Genomic DNA, 26,603 nt, shown 5'->3' with positions numbered 1-26,603 from the left:
ATGGGAAGGTTTTCATTAAGCAGTTAAAACTATCTCAGTAAAAAACAATATGTTTAAATTTGTTTGAGTACACTTTATGCACAGAAAGGCTAATTGGGACTCAACCTACAGTTCAAAGTGGGATCCAAACCACTCGACCGAGTATCGAATCCAGGACCCCTTCATTACAAGACAAGGATGTTACTTTACGTATTTTGTGCTTATGCAGTAGCAATGTTATTAATAAATCATTTTGTTCGAACATGAAACGATGCAGGCCACAATGACTTCAGTAATTTCCATAATGCAATGCAAAGACATGAACATTTCTAAAATGACACTCGTGCAGTGACGTACAAAAGGAGGGATTGGTGGGGGTCATAACCCTCTCTTGGCACAGTATTCATAAAAAAAGGAGCTAAAGGCAGGGAAAATATGACAAAGGGCTGGGATAGCCAGGGGAGGGCAAGAACCCACTTTACAATTCCAGCCCCTCCTGTGTGTATACCAGTGATTTATTCACACACAACCAACAGCCCCCCCCCTCTTCCCAATTTCCTCAATACCCTCCTAAAATATTTCACAAACACCAAATTTTTGGTAATTTTAATTCCACTCCCCTATATTACATTTGAAAATGTTGTAATTGGCCGAAATGAAAAACTGACCCATCGCTTGCTTGCCTATCACGAAAATTCACGGTATGGCTTGGCCCTTCTGACCCCAAGAGCGAAAGTCTTTAGTACACTACTGCATGTGTTTTCTCAAGTTCCTAGCCCTTGAAAAAGATGCATGTGAATTATCATGTCTAAATAACTTTGAAGGATGGACTTGTCAACCATACAATTATTATTTAATATCATGAAGTTAGTCAAACAGCAAACTTGCCTTATTAATGGAGTTCCCCTATGTGACTTCTTCACACGGTCCACTGTAAAGTTGTTTCCAGCAATAACAGGTTTCTTATCCTTGACTGTGAGCAAGAAAGACACTGCCTAGAAAAAAAATGGAGATTTTAGAGTAGCAAAGTATATATCTGCTTATTATTAAACCAGAAAATTAGAGAATTTTTAGATTTTTTTTTACTTTCTTGTAGGGCTGAGTTGATACCACTTTGAATTGCTACTTATGCTAATGCCATTACAAATTCTCTTTTTTGTCAATACTAATGCTTGAAAATTGTAGCAAATAAAAGTTTCTCAATACATTACTAATATTAGTATTAAAGTATTGCATTACAATCATAACTATCAATTTATCTGAGTTTTGCTTCAAAATGTTCAGGAGTTACAGCAGAATGTTAAAATACCTCACATGTAAATAAAATCCACTGATACAACTGTTATCAGCCAATATGGGGTTTAGTAGGGCATTGCCTCAGCCCTAATAAAAATTGTTTTATTTATTGTTTTTCTTTTCACTATTTTAATCAGTAACAATTACCTGAATATTATATATTTATGATGGAATTGGGAGCATAAAATTCAAGATCTTAGTTTATTGAAAAATCGTCCTGAAGCTCACCAGATGAATGCTCATTCACCCCCAACTGCCACCGGATGCAGAGCTGAGCAGTTAAGAAATTCCCACTTGGGACTGCAGAGTCAGCTAGACAATGGCCCTTACTAATGGTGAATGCACCTCCACCAAGGGATATCCTAACTGAACAGCTGGAGGTGCAAAGTCCACCACATCGGGAGGATACTGGAACAATAAAAATCCCTGGAGATGTGAAATTGACACACAACACCTTTTGAAGAGACTTGCGGAGAACGTCGACACAGCTTGCCGAGATGCACCAAGAGATTATGAGGCGGCATCTAGTCTTCCACAGTGGTTGTGATCCAACAGGAGAAAAGAAGCCAACGAACCATCCCAGGATCCACAGAATCACATCCGGCGTGACTGCCTGCCAAATTTCCTGCCACCTCAGTCACCACCTGACATCAAGGCCAGCGATCTCTCTCTGGTGTCTCCTGCAGTCTCCAGGGTGCCTTGCTTCCTCATGACTGCTGCCAATCACAGCAGCGAAGGCCAAGGCCAGCAAGAAAGGGGTGAGTGACGTTCAGGCGACACTGACTCCCAATTTCTTTCATTTTCACCACTCAGTGTTAAGTTAGCCAACGAGTCCAAAAATCCCAAGTCTATTCTTGATTTCACTGAGCTATGCCCTGGTGTGCCTTGAACCCTGTACCTAAACCTGACATCATGCTACAATATATATAAATATAAAAATAATAAATATGCCTTTAGTGCACAATTTCATAACATCTTTCATGTTGATGAGACAAAAACAATGCATTATTAATACCTTTTTACCTGGCATTTGCATTGCCATTTCCTCAGAATGCTTCTTAATTCCATCAAAGGGCTTAGCAATGTCAAAAGCGGCTTTGGGATTTCTTCCATCACCAACATATACTGTGTACTTCTTGTAGTCTAATGCATCTATCTCTATCTTTGAGTCACTCAGAAACCAGTTTTCTAGTTCAACTGTTCTGTTCAGCCCATTAAAGATCCTGACTTGTACTTCTCCTGCATCTGGTAGTACAGCGTACGTTTTCTAGTGAGAGATCAAGATCAATAATATTAATAATAACTACCTATTTCCAAAATATTCAATTGTTCAAGGTAGTGCCCTGAAGGTGTTCCTTTGAAGTCATGTTTTATTTTCAGGAAAGAACTAGGAAGTGATTTATTCTTTAAGACTGAAATAATCAACTATTTCCATATACAATGGAGAAATAATCAACTATTTCCATATACAATGGAGAAATAATCAACTATTTCCATATACAATGGAGATTTCGTAGCGTTCCTCTGAACGCGGGGATCTTAAATAGGGATGTAACTTGCCCCTCCCGATTAGTACTAGTTGATGGTAGAGACAGCCCTGAACGGGCAGGTACAAACATCTAACTATTCATTAAAATAGACTCATGATTCGTTTCTAGACTGAAGTGAGCAATGCAAATGGCAGAATGGGTGTAGACTAGCTTACCCTGTTCGGTTTAGAAATAAGACCAGTAGCTCCTGCTTCTCCGATGATTCCAGATTAAAAGACCCCGTGTCGCTCTCATGTGCACGTATTTAAACACTCGCTTGGCCTCTCGTCACCTCTTACCAAAGGCCAGTGTTCTTACCATTTCCTGTAGAATGCTTATTCTACACATTCTGAGCAGGAGCTGACAAGGTCTGCCAGGGTCAATATTTCTTAATCGAACGGGGTATGGTACGATACCCCCTCTTGCAAGACAATTTCTAAAATTGAAATTGTAGTCATGAAAAGTTTAAATTGAACCTTCTGCCATTCACCAAAATTTAAAAGGTTTTTGTTTATTACATGAAAAAAAAAGTTACATAAAATAAAATAATAATAACAAAAAAATGTCGGAGACCCTTCACCGAAAATTAAATGGAACAGAATTAAGCTCAAGCTTGAAAGCTGAAAGAAAGTCTTTTGTTTTCATTAGCCACACGCTGGAAGAGTCTTTCGTAATCAACAATGCTGACGGTTGGTCAACATGCGATATAAAGTGTTGTTCGCAGGTCCGTGGAGTCAGCGGAAAGTTCAACACACTGCATCGTAACGCGATACATGCGACTTGCTTCTGAACAAGTGCTAAATAAGCACAGAACATAATCCGTGAGAAACTTTAATGCCGCATGCTCGCAATCTTCCGCCTCATCAGGATGACAGTTCGAGGCGAGAGCAAAGGACCGTGGTAAACACCAAACTCCACTGGACTGCGCACAACCACACGAAGATTAAAAAATAGATGAAGGTTATGTTTGCACTTGCCACTGACGTTCTTAGCACACTATGTGTGCACACTATGACCTGAGAAATGAGACGGCAGAGCAATCCAAATACATTCCAACCCCGGAGTCCTGGGGTACGAAGCACTGTTCTGTGGCATACACGGTCCTTGACCGATCATTTTCACTGGGGGACCGGATTCGAATCCCGGTGTGGAAAGTTCCGGAATACTGGTCAGCAAAGGTCAGATGAAAAGACGTGGCCCGTGGGGCGGGCGAACACAGGGTAGTCCATGGAAAGCCACTCCAAGTAGCGGTTCCAAGCCCCAAAAATATGCCTTGTCCAATGGCGAACACTGGGGGGATGTTAGGATAGGCCCCCGAAAGTTCACAGCAGACGCCATTGCATACAGTAATTATGGCCACTGGTAGGATGAAACGTCACAGGTGGGCTGGCAGGTTGCTGATCCACAGGGCTGGGTCTCAACACATTTGGGTCGTTTACTGTACCCGGAAAGTTCCAATATGTGGTGAAGGACATTGCCTGGCCTTACAGAGCAAAAGGGGACGATGTACATGAAAGATGTTCATGCTTCTTCTTAAGGGGGTTAGAGTCGTGGGGGGGGGGGGGGTTTGCTCTGTAAGATGACATTTCTTCTGATGTTTCTGACGCTGTTTCAGTCCTGGGATGTCACTTGGAATAGGATTTTCGGTGCTGCTACGTGACATACACCGCTGAAAACCAAAGGAGGCTGGTGAGCTCCAAAGCCTTCAGGAATGCGTTCTTCTTCCGGCCTCAAAAAATCACTGGACTTTTCGAAATTCCTTGAACTCTTGGAATTCCCGAACAGGGGAGGAAACAGGTTGGACATAGGAATAAACTACATTGCTCACAGTCATTCAATATTGAAAAATATATAAAAAATGTGTAAAGGAATCGTCTTCTATAGGCAAGTGAAAATCATGAGTAAAGATAAGTAAACTAAAATAAAATAAACTGCCCAATAAGTGATATAAATGATAAAACAAAGGTTGAATGAAGGCTAAATAAAATAAAAGGCGGAAAATGTCATTTGACGCCTTAACACTGGAACACCATTAAAATGAAAATCTGACTGCATCAAAAGTAATATATGTATATATTGACTAAATTATATATATAGCCCCTGGCTTCTCCCAAAATATAAAATAATGTGCAATATAAAACTAAAGTTATGACATGGCACCAAATGCCCTTTCTTGGGACATGATCATTATACAATAAAATAAACGAAAATATGTAGGATTAAATATTGATAAATATATAAAAGTAATATGTAGATGGTATAAAATATATCCCCTGGTATCAGAAAAATAACCCGACGAAATCCATTAATATCATGTCAGAAGTGTCAAAGCATTGTAAAAAATGAGGAACTGACGAGAAAAAAAAATTAACCCAAAATTTGGTAACGTCACAGCTGTAAAAACGGACTTAGCCACAAGTAAATTCGGGATCACTAAGATATAATAAAAGAGTAAATGACATGGCTCCAATGACGTTGAGATCATTAATTACGAAAGATACATAAAGATGGATGAATATATCAAGGCGACATAGTGACGCATTGTTAACGGTCACTAGTCGAGGTTGGTTTGTGCTTGCATACGCCTGACGTATAGCATAAATAAACAGTTAAAATGAAGTTCCAAATTAGTAATAGGATAATAGTAACGGGAAAATTGGACAAAAATATTTCATGAAACAAATTGATCTAAATAAACGGAGAAAAATGGAAAAAACGGTTTAGAATACTAACCAAAAAAAAAATCAAATTAAAATTGCTCAAAGCAAAGCATAAACATCCCGGGTGTGACCCTAGGAGGTTGCCTTGACCGGTCTGAAACCGTCGGCAAAATAGGGGGGGGGGGCGCATTTGTCTCTCTTAGGTAAAATGTAAATTCAAAACTGAAACTAAACTGGCTTATTGATTTAGAAAACATTTCTTGGCTATCTGTGAAGTAAATTTACGGTTCTGAGAATAAAGGGGAAAAAATATATAAGGCATTGCGTTAAACAGAAAAGAGGAATAATAATAATGCTATAACCCGCCGTGTATTTTCTTCGTCACTTAGCATAAATGCTCGTCGCGTAAGAGATTACACTTGACCCATGACAACTGTAAGCGTCTAAATCCACTCTTTTGAGGTTTTAGCCTAATAAGGTAAACAAAAACTACTTTTTATGGTCGCCTTAGGAAAAAAATTGAAACGGAACCGTAAATGAACATCATGACGCCGGGCCGGGAGAAAAGTATAGGATGTCGTATGATATTACTTCAACTAAAGTCTATGACGTGTGGGAGAGTAAAATATAAGCACAATTACTCGCTATTACCTACTTTACGAAGATTAACATGAAATTAATCTGTAAGAAGTAATTGAATTTCATTCGGGAAACTTTTGAAAATTCTGAAGGAACGAGAAAAACGTCGCATAAATAAGCGCCCTAGAAGAGGCTATTATTCACACCTCGTTTGGAGACTAGGAATTTCATTGCCGAAGCCAGCTGAGTGTAAAGTTCATCCACAACAAAGAAAGGTGTCATCAAATTCTCTCTCTCCGAGACTGAAATAAGATATGTGTCTTCCGCTAACTCGAATGTGGAGTGGAAACTGCGCACCGAAGTGGCCTCGATTAAGATAACTGCGAGGGAAATGCAATTCGATGAGTCTAGCTAAAGACATCTTTTCAACTCTACTGGATGTGTGATCGGAGTCGGGGGGGGGGGGGGGGGAGGAAGGGAAGGGAAGATATATGGCGGCCGTTCTGGATGGGCGGAGCCCCCCGTGAGTGATGACCAATAACAGGAACGTGTTCTTTCTCTGCGAGGAACACGACGATAGAAACTTAGGACTGGTAACGAGGGAGGCGGTGCCAAGGAGCAAATAGGAAGAGGAAGAGAGTACCTTTCATGAACTTTTGGTTCTTGATGTACCTGGATTTCATCGAGACAGAGCCGGAGGAAAATAAAAAAAAGGAGATGTTTGCTCGGCGCCCCAGGCTAGTACGAACTCGGTTGCATAACGGCTAGGGGAGTGCGTGGAAAGGCAGCTTGATTATATGTCATCGTAAAACATGTTTTGAATGAAAGGGACAATTGGTACAGAGTGGGGCTGGGGGTCGTCGGTTCGAGACACATCTACGTTTTGTGTTTTCACCGTAACTCCTTTAACTCTTTTTACTTTAACAGGATTAGTTTGAACAGAGCGAGATGAGGTGTTAACATCATCTAACTTTAATGAATTAAGAGTTTGACATGCAACATTAAATGTATCTAGACGGACGGGAGGAATTTCAAGTGGGATAATTACGTTTGAAGTATCTGCTTGGTCATAAAAGGGGTCTGGAAAGGTAAAAACTGACTCAAGATTTCGACATGTAACGGGTTGGGTGGGACCACTGTGCCAAGAGTCGCTATCCGACTGGGATATATTTAAAAATTGTACACTTGAAGACATATTTACTCGTTCCATTTCCCTTGGGCAATTATTTTCCAAAACTTTTAACTTTTTACATCTTCGCTGACAACAAATGAAAGCAATAATTAACATACAAATAAAAACTAGTGTTAACGTAATTACTGAAGAAATGATGTACGGGTATTGGAAAGATCTGATGACCACTTCCTTGAAGGATAGGGAATTGACATGCGAGATAAATGCAATTAAAATTAATAAATATAGGAAAAACTGCATCTTGTTGAAATATGTAGCAATTATTGAACCTAAACTTGCTAAAATGACCACAACTGTTATTTTTAGTTATTATTGAGAATAAATGAATTACTTTTCGGCCAATAAATATCAAATCAATGAATTTGATAAATCACATATTTTTACACAAAATAAATTTAACTTAAAATTTTCTCAGGTATTTTAGTTAGTTTTTAGAAACAATGCAATTAGTGCAATGTAAATAGGAATTATTCAAGGAGGGGTCAAGAAGATAAAGTCAAACTGTCGGCCAGGAATAATTTTAACTGAAAATAGATAAAAAAAAATATCTCGTCAAACGTATGAAACTTCACACCTTGCTTATTATTAGCACAAATTACATGGTCTAAATGAGAACTTGGTTCTCTGCTTCATTTTAGTCGGCTTACGCAGACTTCTTTCTTTATTTAAGGCTAAATGTCACGGGGACATTAACATTTCTTATGTTATTAACTATAATAACGGGTCTTTTCACATACTACCGGTAGGTTTAATATACACAATAGAAAAGACAAATATACACTAGATAACGCTCGTGCCGCACTTTCGTTGCTTTAATTAACTAAATGAGCTCACTGACAACATATTCAATTCTTTTTATAACTCATGCATGGATGGAAAAAATGCACATATATTTCAGAGCGTGTTTATAAATAACTTCATATATAAAACATGCAATTGCCTAACAAAATAGTTTTACTTCTACGAGAAAACAACAATGGTGCGTACATTAGGTTTTATACGTTTGGCGAGAAAACGAATTGACGTATTGATACTTTTAGGGAAATGGAACGAAAAATAAAATTAAAATAAAATATAAAAATTATAAAAATAAGGTCCACACAGAAGGTAAACAATTACGACATGTGCTTTGGGCTACGTATAGGCGGTTACTGGTTCGAAATCTTCTTCTTGAAGAGATACGATATTTGTTTCTTCCTCACCCCCTGAAGGGCGGTGATAGCGTTTTAACCTCTGTACAGCCACTAAATCGGACACAATCTTGCCACGTTTGTTTTCATATTCCACTAAATAGGCATTGTTATTTTCCTTTCTTACTATTACCGCGGGCCCAAAATAAACACCTGAAAAGCACTTAGCCGTTTTTGCCTTCTGAGTGGGGTTATATAATAATACCAATTCACCAGGAGCGTAACTTGTTGCTTGATGACGTCTGTCATAATACTTCTTTTGGGACTCAAATCGTTTACGTAAATTTTCTTGAGCTGCGTCTCGTGCCTTGTTTAGTCTTTCAAGTTTGTCTGTGTTCGCACTATTTTCGCAGGGATCTGCGTGAAGCATACTTTCCCAGGGCAGACGGGCTTCGAACCCATGCATGAGGTAAAACGGAATAAAACGAGTGGAATCGCCGCGCGTAACATTATACGTAAACACCGCTGGTTGTAGATAGGTAATCCAGTCATCATGTTTCGGGGTTACAAAATGCTTAATTATACTTTGCAAAATACCGATACCTCGTTCCTCTAAACTGGAAGTATTATGGTGATACGCAGTAACAAATTTTAACTGAATACCGAGTTTAGCACTAAGTTCTTTAAATACAGAGGAATTAAATGAGCCACCCCTATCACTGTTGATAATTTTCGGACAACCAAATCTTAATATTATGTGCTCGTAGAGAAAGTTAGCAGCTGTTTGAGCAGTGGTATCGACCACAGGAGCAGCAATCATATATCGGGTACCAAAATCCATGCATGATAAAATGTATTTACATTTATTTGGGCCACTGGGAGGGAACGGTCCCGCGAAATCTATAGCTAGGCGTTCAAAAGGGCGACAGCTTGGAAAGGTCTGGAGTTCACCTTGTGGCAACCCTGTAGGGCGCTTGTTTGTTTGACAAGATAGGCACTGGCGACATTTGACCTGTATAAAACGTTTCATATAGGGAAAATATATGCGATTGAGCGCATTGTAATATGTTTTAGTAAACCCTAAATGACCACCACCACACGGGTGAGAATGTAATTGTTCAACTACAGTATGACGTAAGGACTTAGGTATACAAAGTAATTTCTTACTTCCCCCACCCATCTTATGGTTCCTGTATAAAAGACCATTTTCCAGCACATAATAAAAAGCCTGTCTTTCGAAGGGGGGTTGGGCGTCATCTGCCCCGCACCTCCACCACGTAGCGTTCCTCTGAACGCGGGGATCTTAAATAGGGATGTAACTTGCCCCTCCCGATTAGTACTAGTTGATGGTAGAGACAGCCCTGAACGGGCAGGTACAAACATCTAACTATTCATTAAAATAGACTCATGATTCGTTTCTAGACTGAAGTGAGCAATGCAAATGGCAGAATGGGTGTAGACTAGCTTACCCTGTTCGGTTTAGAAATAAGACCAGTAGCTCCTGCTTCTCCGATGATTCCAGATTAAAAGACCCCGTGTTGCTCTCATGCGCACGTATTTAAACACTCGCTTGGCCTCTCGTCACCTCTTACCAAAGGCCAGTGTTCTTACCATTTCCTGTAGAATGCTTATTCTACACATTCTGAGCAGGAGCTGACAAGGTCTGCCAGGGTCAATATTTCTTAATCGAACGGGGTATGGTACGATTTGACAACTCATTTAAAAAGAAAAACTGGCAACACTTCACATCATTGAAACTCTGCATTTGGAATGAAGTAGTTTGGCAGATTTTTTAAAACCTAAAGAACGGGATACAAAATTACTGTCGGGTATAATTAAAGAATTAAACAGCATTCAAATTGTAAAAAAGCCAACGCGGAAAACTGCCACGTCGGAGTCCCTAATAGACGTTATAATCTGTTCTAAAAAGACAAAGGTTTTATACGTAAATCAACAGTCATTGCCAGGTATATCTGATCATGAAACAGTGTATGCAGTATTTGAAGTTTATAATAGTATAAAAAAATCGAAAAAGAAATTTGTCCGTTACCGTGACTTCAAACAACTAGATATCAGCAAATTCAATGAGGATGCAAAAAATTCAGCCTGGGAGGATATAGAGGGATGTGAGGACGTAAACAGCCAGGTCGAAATGATAAATGATGAAATACTATTGCTGGCGAACAAACACATCCCTGTTAAAACGCGCAGAGTGACAAAGCCTCCCGCGCCATGGATAAACAATACCGTTCGTGAATTTTGGAAGCTTAGGGACTACTATCATTTGAAATACGTAAACACCGGCGATAACGATAGCCTTCTCAACTACAAATACTTTAAAAACAGAGCTAAAAAGATAGTGCGAAATAGCAAGTTTCACTATTATAAATCTGCAATCGATAAGAACATAAATAATGCGAAAGAAATGTGGGCGAACCTGCGTAAACATGGCCTAATAGGTAGCAAATATGTCAGTCAAGATATTCCCGAAAAAATACTAGATCCAAATAGCATTAATGACTATTTTATACAAGCTTTGCAAAGTGAAGCGAACCAGGATGGCCTGGAAAAAATTTGCAAAACATTTTTGACCCTCAAACCCCTAAATTCATTTACCTTTACTAGAGTGACATCTCAAGACATACGGAAGGCATTCAGCAGGATACGTAGTAAAGCATGTGGAGACGATGGCATAAACTTAACCATTTTAAAATTATTACTTCCATTTTGCGTAAATACTATAACCGTCATAATAAATAACTCCCTAGCACAGGGTATCTTCCCAGAAGCGTGGAAAAAGGAAATCGTTTTACCGCTCGCAAAATGAAAGCCTGTTAAAAATGTGAATGACTTGCGCCCAATAAGTATACTGCCCATAATGTCGAAAATTTTAGAGCGTATTGTACACGAGCAGCTATTCACACACGTAACAGCTACGTCTAGTTTTCCAAAGCATCAATCTGGTTTTCGGCCAAATCACAGCACCACAACAGCCATTCTGAAAGTTGCTGATGATGTACAAAAAGCTATCGATGAAAGCAAAATCACCTTACTTGTATGCCTTGATTTCTCGAAAGCATTCGATTGCGTAAACCATGAAGTTCTACTCGCTAAATTACACAGCATTGGGGTTAACGGCATAAGCCATGATTGGTTTGAATCGTACCTTTCTGGCAGGAAGCAGCGTGTACAAATCAGAGGCAAAAATAACTGTTCCTCTGGGTGGTTAAACATTCGAAATGGAGTTCCCCAAGGAAGCATTCTTGGACCTCTCCTTTTCTCCATTTATGTAATGGACTTACATAAGAACCTCTCGCATGCGCAGTATCACCAATATGCTGATGATACTCAGATATACATACATACAAGGATAGAAGAGTTCTCAAATGCAGCATCACAACTACAGAAAGACCTGAACGCCATAAGTGAATGGGCACAAACTAACTTCCTAAAATTAAACCCAACCAAGTCAAAATTTGTCATAATGGGAACGAAATTTCTGGTAAAAAAGCTTAGCCAAAACACAGATAACATGATTCTCCCCAAATTGAATAGCCATCCGTTAAACTTAGAAAATACTGTAAATAACCTTGGCGTTGTCATGGATTCCCACATAGAATGGTCAGGTCATATTTCAGAGCAGATGAAAAAAGCCAACAAATCTCTTCGAGCATTACATCACTTGAAAAATATTGTAGGCATTGAGGTTAAAAAAAAATTGTGCGAGAGTCTAGTTTTATCACGATTAATTTACGGAGCCACGGTTGCTTACAATACAAGCAGCTCCATAACTAATAAGCTACAAAAGCTACAAAATGCATGCATAAGATTCATTTACAAGCTGAAAAAAAGGGACCACATTTCAAAATACTTATTCAATTTGAATTGGCTTAACACCAAGAATCTCGCGAAATACCAATTATTAACTTTAACACATAAAGTACTAGGCAACAAACAGCCTGCATATCTCTTTGAAAAACTGAACATAAATTCGAGCAGACATGAACATCTAACACGTCGAAAGAAATTATTGTCAGTCCCAGTACATAATACGACCACCTATGGAATCATTTACCGTAACTGCCACTAAAGAATGGAATTCCCTCCCAACCTCCCTAACATCCATCAACAGCCATAAGCTATTTAAAAAGAATCTCAAACAGTATCTACCGGCAAGGCAGCGAAATACCTAATCACGAGCAACTTTTCATTCATAAAAATACGCATTGTAACATTTGGCAACTGTGTGCACATAAATCTTATAATTTCATAATTTTATTTCACTTCATTATTACTATTATATTTTCTATTTTTCCAGATTACTGAATATATATGAATGTGTACTAAAAAAAAAAGCAAAAAAAAAGATACCTATGTTCAACAATTTATAGGTAAATCTGTTTTTCTTTTTCATTATCTATACATATATCCTAAGCGTATATACCTATATATTTAATTATTCTTATTTGTATTGATATGTAATCCTTTTCATGTTTTTATTTTTATTTTTTTTCTGAATGTATTTTTTTCTCAATGTACTCTTTATTCCATTGTATTAATCTTCCAGACAAGGGTCTGTTGTAAGAACGGCCCTAGAGGCCGAAACACGCCCGCTCCAATAAAGGCGATTTTATTATTATTATTATTATTATTATTATTATTATTATGTAGAAATTTAGCTGTATGTCACCATATTAAACTGAAAAGTACCCCCCCTCTTTTCCCCAGCTAGCCACAAGGTTCACTAAACATTCCCCCTCCTTAGAATTTTCACTTCAGGCTCTGGTACTAGAAATAAAAATTAAATTACTCTTATATAGCAGTAACTATTAGAAAATGTCTGATGACTAGAGGCACATATTTTTGGTAAATAAAAAAGCAAAATTTCGGTACAAAAACTGAGTCAATTTCGGGTTCAAAAGTGGTAAATAAAATAAAATATCGGTGTTATAGTGGTGAAAAATTGGATGAAAAGTGGTATATAAAAAGACATTTTGGTTTTAAAATTATGAATATAATCCTAAATTTGATTAAAAAACTACACTTATTCCACAGAATTAACATTTCACTTCTAATAGCACATTTATGTAGTTATCAGAGTATTAAGTTTATTTCTGTGTAAAGGAGTCCATTTTTGCTTCTCCAATATTAACAGCAGAATTACTCAATTTTCCGGGAATTGCATAACTCTCAGGATAATTGAGACCTCAGAAGGTGTTGCGTCGGTGAATAAACCCTAAATTTCGTGTTTAAGAGTTAATTTCGCTTTTTGAAGTTCATTTCGCATTATTTCGTGACAAAACATGGCCACAAAATGGATCTCACACCTTTCAAAAACTGAAAAATTAACACTACAATGTGGTTTTTCGAATTTCATTTTTTCGTCAAAAACGAAATATACATGCCCCTACTGATGACAGAATTGGCAGTTACTAAATTTTCAATGTTTGCATTTTTGAAGATCAATGCTTGTATTGATGAAAAATATGTGTGTTAATTCACTAAAATTGTGTGAAAGCAACTTCTTTGCTGACAATCCACACTCTAACAGTTCCTCAGGATATCACCTTCGTGGGTCAACCTCTGTGGTTGAGTTGTTAGTACAGTGTGCTATGACACCAGTGGTCTCAGGTTCGAATCCCATTCTGGGCATGGGTGTTCTTTGTGGATCTCTCTTCATCATATCACCACACATCCTCATCTTCACGGTTAGCAAAGGAAAATAAAGCAAAAAAAAAAATATCACTCTCATGGGAGCAAGATAGACAGTTCATTTGAAGAGAGATTGCTTAGCTGCAATTCATGACTTCTTAAGAAATGAGACATAGGACTATGAGGATAAAATGAAGGAAAATGTAAAATCTGTCTCATCCCTGGATCCAATTTCTTCTCATTGAAAAATAAACACGAGGAATTGTGAACTATAAATCAAAGAATAGTACCATAATATAGTGGTATATGGCAGCAGAAAATACTATCAGAAATGCATATGTACGAGGGTCATTCGGAAAGTAACTTTCGTTTGGGTATATCATATTGTGTGAGTTTTTATTATATACAATTGAAAGAGACAACTGTAAGCTATTTTTCTACATAAGCACCGTTTCTGTTTAGACACTTATATCTGCGAACAAGGTTTACAATACCCATGTCAAAGACGTCTGCCGCCTGTGCATTCAGCCATGCAGTAACACTGTCCTTGAGGTCCTGGTCATTGTTGAAGCGCTGTGCCCCTAGCCACTTCTTCATTTGTGGAAAGAGGTGATAATCGCTAGGTGCCAAATCTGGGCTGTAAGGAGGGTGGTCAAACAATTCCCACTGAAAATTTTGGAGAAGGTCCTTGGTTCGAGCATTGCTAGAAAACAATCATTATTCCTTACAACCCAGATTGATTTTACGGTGCCTCATGTTAAGAATTCCAAATACTTCTAGTGAACATTAACCTATGCCTGTGTACAAATTAAAGAAGTGGCTAGGGGCACATCACTTCAACAATGACTAGGACCTCAAGGACAGTGTTAACTGCATGGCTGAATGTACAGTCGGCAGATGTCATTGACAGGCACATATCCAGAGGGGGGGCTCAGGGGGCTCGAGCCCCCTCCGAAATTTTTCAATTTACACTAGATAAAATGAGGTTTTTGGTTTGTGTGTGTGAAATAAAATATGGTGATTATAATTTAAAGAGAGATATAATTATCGAGGAAAAGCGGAGAATTTTCTAGAACCCTGAGGGATAACCCTGTTATTGATAATATTGTATGTAAACTTTTCTTACTCTTTCGGTGTTGTCGCAACAAACTTGAGCATTATTTCAAGATTTGTCAGCATTTGGGAGTTGCACAACAAAGCACTGTTGAAGGCAGCGCCATGAGTCAGGCGATTCGTTGGATTACTAATTCTCTGAAAAGTGAATAGGAGGTGGAGTCGAACTAGAAAACATTTTATGTGCGGAACATTCCAGAATATAATATGGATATAAATACGCGGATTCAATTTCACGGTTGGCCTGTACAACAGAATCATTCAATAAGACTTCAGGAGTAAGTGTGACAGTCGATTAGTGATCAGTCAGTGTCCATTGACAGTTTTATAAGATGTAGAGATTGGGGGGGGGGAGAACTAGTAACACATTTTGCTGGAAAGTGCTGAAGTCTACCACTATTACAAGTTCGGGTCCAAAGCTGAAGACATTGCCGACAGTGTAGTGCTAGTTTCGGGTCATGAGTCGAAGAGATCGATGGTCTCTAAAGTAAATATTTCAGCATTTATGGGCATTGGAGCATCATTTTTTTTTTAAAAAAAAAAAAAGGAAATAAGCTACACAGATCGACTGAAAATCTAAGTTTTGAGTGACGATTTATTAGTGACCGGACCAAGTTTCCTGTATGCAGTCCGAGAGTTTCGTGGGTTAAAAAAGGACCTTTAAGTCAACTGTTTTGGAAAAACACTCAAACACTAACTACCACAAAGCGGCAGCCATGAAGGCCGAAAATTTTATGAATGTCGAGAAGAGAAAGCAAGAAGATGTTGCATATGTGGAAATTTTAGCGGAAAAAGCAAGCTCAACCATGACCCCCAAACCAGGGTCTCTGGCATATACCGTGCCATTCTTTGTTCTACCAAGTGAGCTACAGAGTCACCCTTGGCTTCGCTTGATCTTTTGCTGTCGCTGTAGACTCAATGGCACAGTATGCCTGGTGGAGCCTGCATTTTCCACAAAAATTTCTGCATGGCACATCTCTTCATCTCTTGTGTATGCCCAACCGTAAGATGTTGCCTGTTTAATTAACAAGCACGGAAAAAAGAGATAGAATAAAACTAAGGGACATTCCCACAGGTTGACAAGATATTTTTCTTCTAGTCAACACGAGCTGTCATTTCAAGGTGACAATGAGATTGACCCATCAGGTTTCACACCGAAGCTACAAGCTATACGTGTCGCTTGAGGATTTCACAAATCGAACACAGGATTGTGCAGCCTGTCGTGCCGCTACGGTGTGAAAAGTTTCTGTTGATTGGGTCACTCGTTCCAAACAACGTGTGTGTGCATGCGGTCTGAATTCTTCCTAAATCTTCCAAGTCACAAGGATGGAAAATTAGGATTTTTGTTAAGGTTACGTTTCAAAGACAGGCAACAACACCATAAAGGATCATATCCAAACCTGGGAGAACACATTCGAATGGGCTAGACCCTGTGGCTGAGTGGTTAGCACATCGCACTGCAACCCCAAGGGTCCCAGGTTTGAAACCCGTTCGGGCATGGTTGTTTGTGAATGTCCATTCATCAATTTCATCATTTCAGCACTCATCCCCATCTTCGCAAATTAGCTAAGAGGCACAAATTGCGAATTAAAATAAAATAAATCAAAAATCAAATCAAAACATTCGAATGGACTGTCCTTTGCATAACAGCTTCGTGAAACGGACACATACACATACTGAGATCGTTTCGGCACAAACATAATGTTCGTACATTGCAACAAAGGAGTCGAGTCATAAAAAATGTCCCAATATCACGTTCTGAAAGAAAAAAAAAGCAGCTTAAACGGTGGCAGATTTAGGAGACAGTTGCTCTCCATTTTTGGCCCCGCACTATGGCTTTTTAATGCTAACCTTTCTCTACCAAGAGAAAGTAAACTTTTCTTGCCCCCCCCCCCCTTCCCACCGTATTGGAACTGAATCGCCACCATCGCATCGACATTAAACCTTGCGAGGTTCTATCTATACCCCTGTAAAAAAATATTATGTTTAGCCCCCCCCCCCGAAAACAATTTCTGGATACGTGCCTGGTCATTGACATGGGTATTGTAAACCTTGTTCGTCGATATGATAAGTGTCTCAACAGAAACTATGCTTATGTAGAAAAATAGCTTAGAGTTGTCTCTTTCAGTTGTATATAATAAAAACTAGCACAATTTCCTGGTGTTTCTTTTATACCCAAATGGAAGTTACTTTCCGAATGACCCTTGTATAAAATGTAGATAAAAAAATATAGCTATAATTACTAGATATCTTACCTGCAGACGTAATTCTATGAACATTGCAAGGAAAAAAGCAATTGAGGCTACAATGCATCCAGCTGTGATCTTTTGCAACGACTTTGTAAGCATGTGGATCTTTGCACAGGCAGGGTATATAGCAGTCTCAAAGAGAGGTATGAATACTAGATTTCCAAAGGGGTTGACTAGTTGCATCGAATCTGGAGGCAATGATAAATTCTCATTGATGTAGCCATTCATATGGTGAGCTTGGAACACCCAACGTGATGACTGTAATGAAAATGACTATGTTGTAAACACTAAAATGAAAAGTATCTCTACGAGATGAGTTTCTGGCCTAAAAGGGAAAGGGTAGAAATACATGAACATACTGAATGTGTCATAAAATGACTAATTTCATGTATTTCTATCAAATTTGATGGGGTCTGGAGTAATTACCGCATTTGCCGGGGTATAAGACCTTTTTTGTATTAATTTTTTAGAGGAAAAAGCTTTATCACTGAATATTATAATATTTCAAATATAAACTGATATGTAAGTCTACTTTCAACAAATAATTTACCTAATTAACTAGGAATGAATACATTTTAATCATCTTCGTCTCACACAACAAGGAAGCAAGAAAGAAATCATCAAACTCAGAACAGAGAAAATTTCCAGAAATTAAGATAGTCAAAGACTGAGTATCAGCGTATGAGGCGCACCCTACCCTGTCTTTCAGACATATTTTTCAAGGTAAAAACTGTGTCTTAAGCACAGGCAAATATGGTAGTCTCTCTCTCATTGCAATCAGGACAAATTTTGCAGAAAAGTGGTGCAAGGCATCCAATTTCTGCAAGAGAACACTCTCTTTCATAAGGTTCAACTCAATGCAAAACATTGAACCAATAGGAGTATGAAGTGCTGATCTAGTTCCTCAGACTATAATATACACCCTAAATTGAAAATACATGTGTTTCAATGACAGTGATGTCATGGTTGATACCATTTTCAGAAAAAAAAAATCATTTGAATTTGTTCAAGGATCATTGTAAAGGGAAAGATTGAAGAAACTGGTGTTGCTATTTAGCTATCCGCATTCCCTCCATATTAGACCAATACTTATCACCTCATCCTTCCTTGTATTTTGATTACTTCCTTTGGAAGTACATACATACTCTATTTGCAAACTTTTTGTTACAAAAACTCATTTGCTCTTCTGTATATTGAGTACTTTGTTATGTATGTGTGGGTGTGTATGTATGTTTTACATTCATTTTTCAAGTTTCTTACAGTGTATGTTATTCATGCATTTTTTTATTTCTTTTTATTTTAATGTTTTTAATTTTTATATATTTCACAAACAATTAGCTATTGTAATCAATTTGTAAAATCTCAAGTAGAGATGGTTAAGTGGAAGAAAAGGCTTGTGCCTTAACTTCACCATCAAAAACAAGAAATAAGTAACTAAATAAATTCCAAGGGTGCTAACCTCCAGATTTGTTGACCAAACATAATTTTTATTTTGCGAGTTATTTTCATAAATTAAAATAAAAGGATATCAACACTCAGTTATTTTTGAGATGTACAGAGAGAAATAATTTAGAAATTTTTCAAAGCTTCTAGAAACCATGTTTACATGATATTGACTCATACAGGTTGCAAACCAAAATAAATAAATAAAACAGTGCAACACTGTTGTAATCAAAACAAGACCTAATCCACCTACATTAATATAAAATTTACTGCTAGTTTGGACAATACCGGCATATAAAAAAGCAGCATGGAGATGGGGAGGGGAAATGATGGAAAGCAGGACTGAACATATAATGAACATTAATCAAACTAGAGAACATTCAGTGTGGTACAGAGTTTATGGTGGCTGCTTAGCACTGCCTCATGTAAGACTAACCTGCTGGTCAAACAATGCCCAGTATATGGGTAGTGGTAGAAGCATATACAAAATACCCATTACAGATTTCACATCTGCAATCATTTTCCCATCAAACTTGTCATCTGCATACTCCAGCCAATGCTCTCGTGATTCAAATTTCTTCAGTTTCCTTTTTCGTACCAGTGCATGCTACAAGAAATCAAATAAATTTTAAGAATCTTCTCTTATTATGTAAAGGTATTGCCAAAAATCAATCACATGGAAGTAAAATGTTTTGCCTATCTCAAAGCATGTATCTCATATTATATCATATTTAAATTGTGTTTGAGATATATGGACTGATGAATAACCCCCGTTACCAATAAAAGGTGTCAAATTTTTGTTGCCAGGTGAGGATTAAAATATGGATTTTATCTGTAGTGTCTAAACATCTTTATTTGTTTGATTGATTGATTGGTTTATTTATTTATTTTATTTTACCTCGCGTTTTGTGCCTCTTGGCTAATTTGCAAAGATGGTGATGAATGATGAAATTGATGAATGGACATTCACAAACAACCATGCCCGAGTGGGATTCGAACCCGGGACCCTTGGCATCAGCCACTGGGTCCGGCTTTATTTGTTTGACATTTCGATACACCTTTTTTGCAAGGTAACAACACATCAATGACAGTGCTATCTAGATTAGAAACTATATTTCAAAGAAAACCCTGCACACTGCTCATAAAAGAATGTGTGTTTGGGGGGGGGGGGGTGCAGGTGTGGAAGAAGTGTTCCTCACACTCTCAAGTTCAACCATAGTGGATGTTATATATTATCAGAACTTTACTGGATTGTTCCTAGGTACCTATTGATGAGGGACTGTGAAAGACCTGGAGTCACTCATGCTGGAACATTACTGGAAAAGATTTCTTCCGAGATCACCCATCCTGAGTTTCCCACATGGCAGCCTGGTACCCTAACTACAGGTCACTGTGGTTTATTGATTGATTTGATTTATTTTCTTGTCATTTCTGCCACTTTTGGCTATTCACAAATATGAGGATGAGTAATGATATGTTGAAGCAAAAGTCACAAAGAACACCCATGCCTAAGCTGGAATTCGAATCTAGGTCCACTGTGGCTGAATCTGTATTTAACTACAGTACTTTTATTCTAGAAAACAACTTCATGAAGTACTTACGAAAACACAATGTAATGCTCTGACAAGAATATTTCCACCAGGAGGATTTATCTTGTACCATGGAAAACCAAGCAAGAAAACAACTGGAAGAAAGAAATATTTACGTAAACATCTGAAATCACAAATAATAAACTGAGTGGATTTTTTTCATGAATCCATATTCTTTTTGCCGTTACAATTTATATTCTTTAAAGATAATGAGTTTTTGTTTCAAGTCTACTTTATGCACATAAAGGCTAATCAGGCATGGACATAGAACTACAGTTGGATCTGATTGTGGCTTCGCTGCATGTTGGACCTAGGATCCCTTGATTACAAGGTGACAATATTACCACTATGTCCAGGCCCGTACCCAGGATTTTTTTTTTGGGGGGGGGGCAGACCCATAGATGGATTTTATAAATTTTCCCTGGAGAGGCACAGCTTGTGCATTAATTCTGTACACATATTATACATATATGTATACTCGTATATTGCTACGAATCCTTGAAGAACGACATTTCTAACCTATATGTATGCAACCACATGACAAATATTTGCAGTTGGCACTGACTTTTGTTTCTGTCAGAGAGCAACAAAAAATGTAGTATAATACAGATAGAGTACAGGAATCCTGTGGATTGTAAATATGTCTTACAAAATTTACAATTTGTTTTAATGCAAACAAGTCAAATAGCCTACGATAAGCAACATATTTATGTGCAGTGTTAGATGAGGGTTCACCATTTTACAAAATAAATGTTCCTAACTTTTCCAGGTACTGGTACTTTTAAATAACTTTCCAGACTACTGTATAATGATTTAACTTGCTAGTGAATAAGTGTTATACTTCAACTTTGCAAGTTAATCAATTGAATCAAATTTGTTGAACATGAAAAATAAAGTAAATGAACATCTTGGGACGAAAAAAATAAAAGAAATGTGTTTTCGGGTATTAAATTCTGTCAAAGAAAAATCATTTAATTCCTCTGATTTCAGGTCATTGCAAACCCTGTATATGAATTTTCTGATGGAAACGACTAAGATAAATGACTTCACCCTGGCAGTCTCTCTGCTGGCATAATATTGCTTCTATAGTGTATTCAGAACCTTATTCGAGAGTAAAAATAATTACCAGTGGCAACCAAGAAAATATTAAATGGGGTTGCATACATTGGGATAGAAAATGTAATTTTCAATGGCTTGTAACATCGAATTTTTTGCCTTATGTCCTCTACACACTGTGAAAGTTGTCAGTGTTGTACGGTCACACCCCTGTGTATTTTTGTTCACGATAATTACAAGTAGAAAAGAAGAAAAGCTGCAGTAAAATAAATTCCGATTGACAGAATCCAGTAAATAATATTAATTTATTGAGTGTTTTGGAAAAATAACAGTATCTGTTAAAGTACTTCAGGCAATTTCTTGCCAAAACAAAATGTAGCAACGATTCTGCGATGAAGTAGATTCTCCTAATTATATAAGCCATTGACTGTCAGAATCGACATCAGTTGCAGAAAAACCCTGATGTTTGGAAAAGAAAAGTTTTTTATCCTTCTGCTCAGTGGTGGCGAAAAGGGACCAGACTAGACTTTGCGGTGCCAAGGGAGAGCTAAAGGCCAACCCCCCCTTCCCCTCCATATGGTTGGTTTTGTATTGCAGTCATTGAGGAACGTTTGTTTCATAATGTAAGGAGTATACAAAATTCACCTTTATATAAATTAATGTGAAAACTTAGTGGCACTGTAATCGAAGAAAACATGGTTTCCAGGGGGGTTCTTATTTGTCAAGATTTAAACAACTGTTTCAGACTCATAAAAAATCAGACAATTTAAAAAAGTACACAGCAGTGGTGTCTCGTCCCTTGGGGCTACCGGGGCTTAACCCCTAAAGAAAAACGGACGTATTCACGTAATTATCAATCACCATAACGCATAACTATCACACAGTCTTTTAAAAGGCGATTTTTACCCACATAAATTCATCGTCTGTTGCAATGGATACGACAGCGCTCCTAGCGGCATTGATGTCAATTATCGCTTTCTGGGGCCCGTCGCAAAGGAAGGCGTGGCCTACACCCACCTACGCTACAGTGAAGGTCACATGCTAGCAGAGAGAGGAGGGGAGAGTGCAATGGATTTGAGTGCTGATTCGGGGCTACTTCCTTCGCGTCGCGTTCGATATCGCGTGTTGTTCTGTAGTGTTTTGGTGGCTTTCATTCGCTATGTTTGAGTCAGTTTGGCAGGGTTGATGTTCGAACACAAATTGATGAAGCACATAGGCTGTCAATTACAAGACACAATGAATTTGTCCGGAAAAATAGGCATATATTAAATAGAATTATCGATTGCTTAAAATTCTGTGGTTGACATAAACTTGCTCTATGAGGACATAATGAAAGAGAACAATCTTTAAACAGAGGCATCTTCCCAGATTTATTATCCCTTCATAGAAGAGGTAACTTCGTGTTCTTTATTGTAGTGAAGAGTTGAAAAATATAAACTCTATCAGTAGATTGCATTCATTTTTTATTTAAAATTATTTAGAGGGTACCTTTTCAAAAACAGTAAAAATGACAAACATAGTTTTAATAACTCCAGTGGCAACAGCTGAATCTGAACGATGTTTCAGCACATTGAAACGTATTAAAACCTGCTTAAGAAATGCAATGGGACAAGACAGACCAAATGCCTTGGCACTTGCTTACAATAGAGATAGAATACATTTCAAACATAGAGGGCTTCAACGAAAAAGTAATAACAAAATTTGCTGAGCAGAAGAACAGGAGTCAACATTCGTAGAAAGGTATGTTTCACAACAATACCTGTTTCTTTTGTAATCATGTGAATTGTCATTATATTTTAAATTCTTTAAAAAAATAAGTCCAGTTTTGTAGTTTAGAAGAAGATAAATACCCATTTTTTCGTAATTCACGTAATTTGTCATTACATTTTAAATTCTTTCAAAAAAGTAAGTCCAGTTTTGTAGTCTAGAAGAAAAAAATACCTATATTTTGTAATTCATGTGAATTGTCATTATATTTTAAATTCTTTAAAAAATAATCCCCGGCCAAATTTGAGGCCACGAGACGCCACTGGTTGGCTTTCACTTGCCAACTGTACTTTCACCTAAAAGGCTAAACACAATTACTTCCATATAGTATTCTCAGGAATGTCCAACTAAGTCTTTAAAAAATCGGAAAATGGGTCAAGGAATTCAAGAATCATAATCGAACTAAATTTAAAATGACAGTAAAGAGCTTGCTAATGAAGTATTTGTTTCATAGCACAGAGGAGTACTTAGATCATATTTTTCATTAATAGACATAACCTTGATTTTTCTTCTCATTAATAGACATAACCTTGTTTTCTCTTCTATTTTTTATGTTATTTTATACTCTTTTATACTTTTTAATATGCAGAAGTATGTGTTAATTCCTTTGTACTCAAAATTATACATGTAATTGACCTATCCCATATCATAGTGCTATTTGTACTTATATGATCAAGTGGATGGAAATGAAAAACTAAATATGCTGACCAAGGCAGTAATTTATTTTATTAGAAACATAAACTAAACGTAACATTTCAACCTTCTAACAAGGTCTTCTTCAGACTCTGTATCAAGTACAAAAGTAGCAAGATACAAAAATAGGCATTATATATACACAAACATTACTCCCTCCAGACTATTTAGAAAGTTGGTTGGAACTTTCTAGCAGGTGGCTTTCACTTGCCAACTGTACTTTCACCTAAAAGGCTAAACACAATTACTTCCATATAGAATGTGGTTGGACTTTTTGTCTCATGCTCTTTTTCCTTAATTTTTCTTCCTTCTCCTCTACTCTATCTCTCTTGTCCTTTCCACACCTTCTTCCATTCTTTGTTTAACTTCAGTCCCCCATTCCAGTTCATTGTGTCTCAGTAGCGGCTCGTGCCTAAAATAACAGGTGAAGAAGTACATTTATAGGCAATGAAAAACAAATAGTAAGTTGAACTGAATCATGCTTGACTCACCTACGTTTTGTAGATCAAATCGATCCTTCTATCTTTCAGGGCTGCAAATCTATCGATAATGTCTTCATGGAAGGGTACTCAGAAATGCATGCAATGAGTTCGTTTTGTAATGTCTTAGAGTCACCACTGAACACGTTTTTTATTTTTTTTGTAATGGTTCTGTATTTCTAACGAACTTCTCGATATTAATAATGCAACAAGTTCTTTGAAATTCCCACGATTAAGCGAAGACACGCTTTCGTCGTGACCCCTGAACGCAAGTTCTTGTTTACATAAATACAGCGTTGCGTCAACTATTAATTGTAGGAAAAGCCTATTTAATCTTACATTTTCATTGAACCGTACATTTAAAAGCCTACTATTTTCTTGAAGGGCATCTGCTATGGTATTCCTGTTTTTTTCAAAAACTTTGAATTGTAATTTACACTTTAAATGTTCCACCGAATCATTGTGCTTATGCAGAGAACGCGTTATATTGACAAAATCGTTATACCCTTCTTTATTCCACACATTGTATTTGTTGCTAAACAGTAAACAAAGCCAGCAGAACAACGATTGCAAATATCGACTACTACACAACCAAGGAAAGTCGACAAACCAGGAACTTTTAAATTTAATGTTGTATGATTTCCCTGCCTTTTTGTTCTCTCGCTTAACTGATATTTGAAGAATGTCAGTTGGCCGCCCACAATTTAAAACGTCTTTTTTGTCTTGATCCGTCCATCTGGAAAATGGTGTCTGCAACAAATTACACACTAAGTCATTTACTGGGTTCATTGTACAAACCACAGCTCAACACATGAACACAACACACGATTAGGAAACGCGAAACACACACGCGGAACAAGATCTCGCGAGAACGCAAAGATTTTGTCACAACCACTGGATGCAATGTTTTCTCCGACGAGAGAACTGATTCACGTAGAGGGCGACACCATGTTCAAGGCCAACGCTAGGTGACGTCACTGTTGCCATGACAACCGGCTAAGTCTTCCGCCCCCTGGCGAGATTTGCTCTTCGACGAACTCACGTGCGTAGCGCAGAGCGGCGTAATTTGAGTATTATCGCGTACGTTCTGCTGAGAAATAGTTTAATTTAACAAGCAAATGAAAAATGTCAATATTAATTTGAAAATTAGGTGAAAACATCTGCACTTGTTGCACTTGGCCAGCCGCCACTGTTGTGTCTTCTTCTCCTTTCTTCTTTATTTCCTTGGCTTCCTTCCATTTTCTCACTAGCATTCTCTTCTCCCTTCCTATCTGCTTAGCCTCATCCCACTCTATGTCATGTCCTGTGTTTAAATATTGCATTTCTCTCTCTCTTAAGTCATACATCATCCCTATGTTGTTTCAACCTGTCTTTCAGCCTCTTTTTCGTTTCTATGTACACACTCTGACATTCTTTACATTTCACTTTGTAGATAATCCCTTCCTCTTCCTCTTCTCTGTTTTCCTTTTTCTTGTTTGCATTCTTCGCTATTCCTAAAATGCTAGAAGGTTGAAACGTTATGTTTAGTTTATCTTTTTAATAAAATAAATTACTGCCTTGGTCAGCATATTTAGTTTTTCATAATCATGGAAACAAGGCTTAATGGTGTTATAATTGGATGGAAATAAATATCATATCATATCAAATGGAATGGTTATAAAACTAAAATTGCCAAATATTGCAGACTGCAGACTTCTGGAGCCTGTTTCTCTACAGAAACAACCCATTCATTTGTGCAATGGCAAAATCGAAATTCTTGAAAAATTTGAAAAGTTTTCAACATTATTTTCGTAGTTTTGATAGGTTCAAATTTATTATTTTCATTGCTCGAGGGGATGCGCCCCCCCTTGGGTATAGGCCTGACTATGTCATCCAGGAGGCAGCTATAAACACATAAATCAGTGAATTCGAATCGTTTTGGTGAAGTTCTACAGTACAATATGAATGCATACATTACATGTTTGTAAATGCAAATATTTGGAATAATTTCATGCAAGCTTTTCCAGTTGTTGTTTTTTTATATATACAGGGTGTCATTTTAATGGCACCCACGGACTACGGAAACGTATAGAGGACATCAACACAAACAACTTTTCTCAGTAACATTTTTCTCGGTGAATAGTTTCAGCACTACAGTTCAAAAAAGCCCGTTTTGCTGCCTGAATGCTGGCAACCACATACAACATTTAATTGAATT

General features: G+C 37.5%; 1 protein-coding gene across 1 annotated transcript in view; it reads right to left on the bottom strand.

The window, feature by feature from the left end:
- The window catches only part of LOC145988218 (solute carrier family 15 member 1-like), an 87,401-nt gene that overhangs the window by 14,220 nt on the left and 46,578 nt on the right, over positions 1 to 26,603 (bottom strand). The window contains exons 6-10 of the mRNA XM_083123062.1: positions 20,424 to 20,506; positions 19,259 to 19,429; positions 17,386 to 17,637; positions 2,291 to 2,542; positions 868 to 974 (exon numbers count right to left, since the gene is read on the bottom strand). Of these exons, the coding sequence (XP_082979188.1) occupies positions 868 to 974; positions 2,291 to 2,542; positions 17,386 to 17,637; positions 19,259 to 19,429; positions 20,424 to 20,506 (865 nt within the window). The remainder of the gene's footprint in view (positions 1 to 867; positions 975 to 2,290; positions 2,543 to 17,385; positions 17,638 to 19,258; positions 19,430 to 20,423; positions 20,507 to 26,603) is intronic.

The sequence above is a fragment of the Lepisma saccharinum genome, chromosome 5 (assembly GCF_977018435.1).
Source record: "Lepisma saccharinum chromosome 5, izLepSacc3.1, whole genome shotgun sequence".
NCBI lineage: Eukaryota > Metazoa > Arthropoda > Insecta > Zygentoma > Lepismatidae > Lepisma > Lepisma saccharinum.
This window is presented reverse-complemented; position numbering and strand designations above follow the sequence as displayed.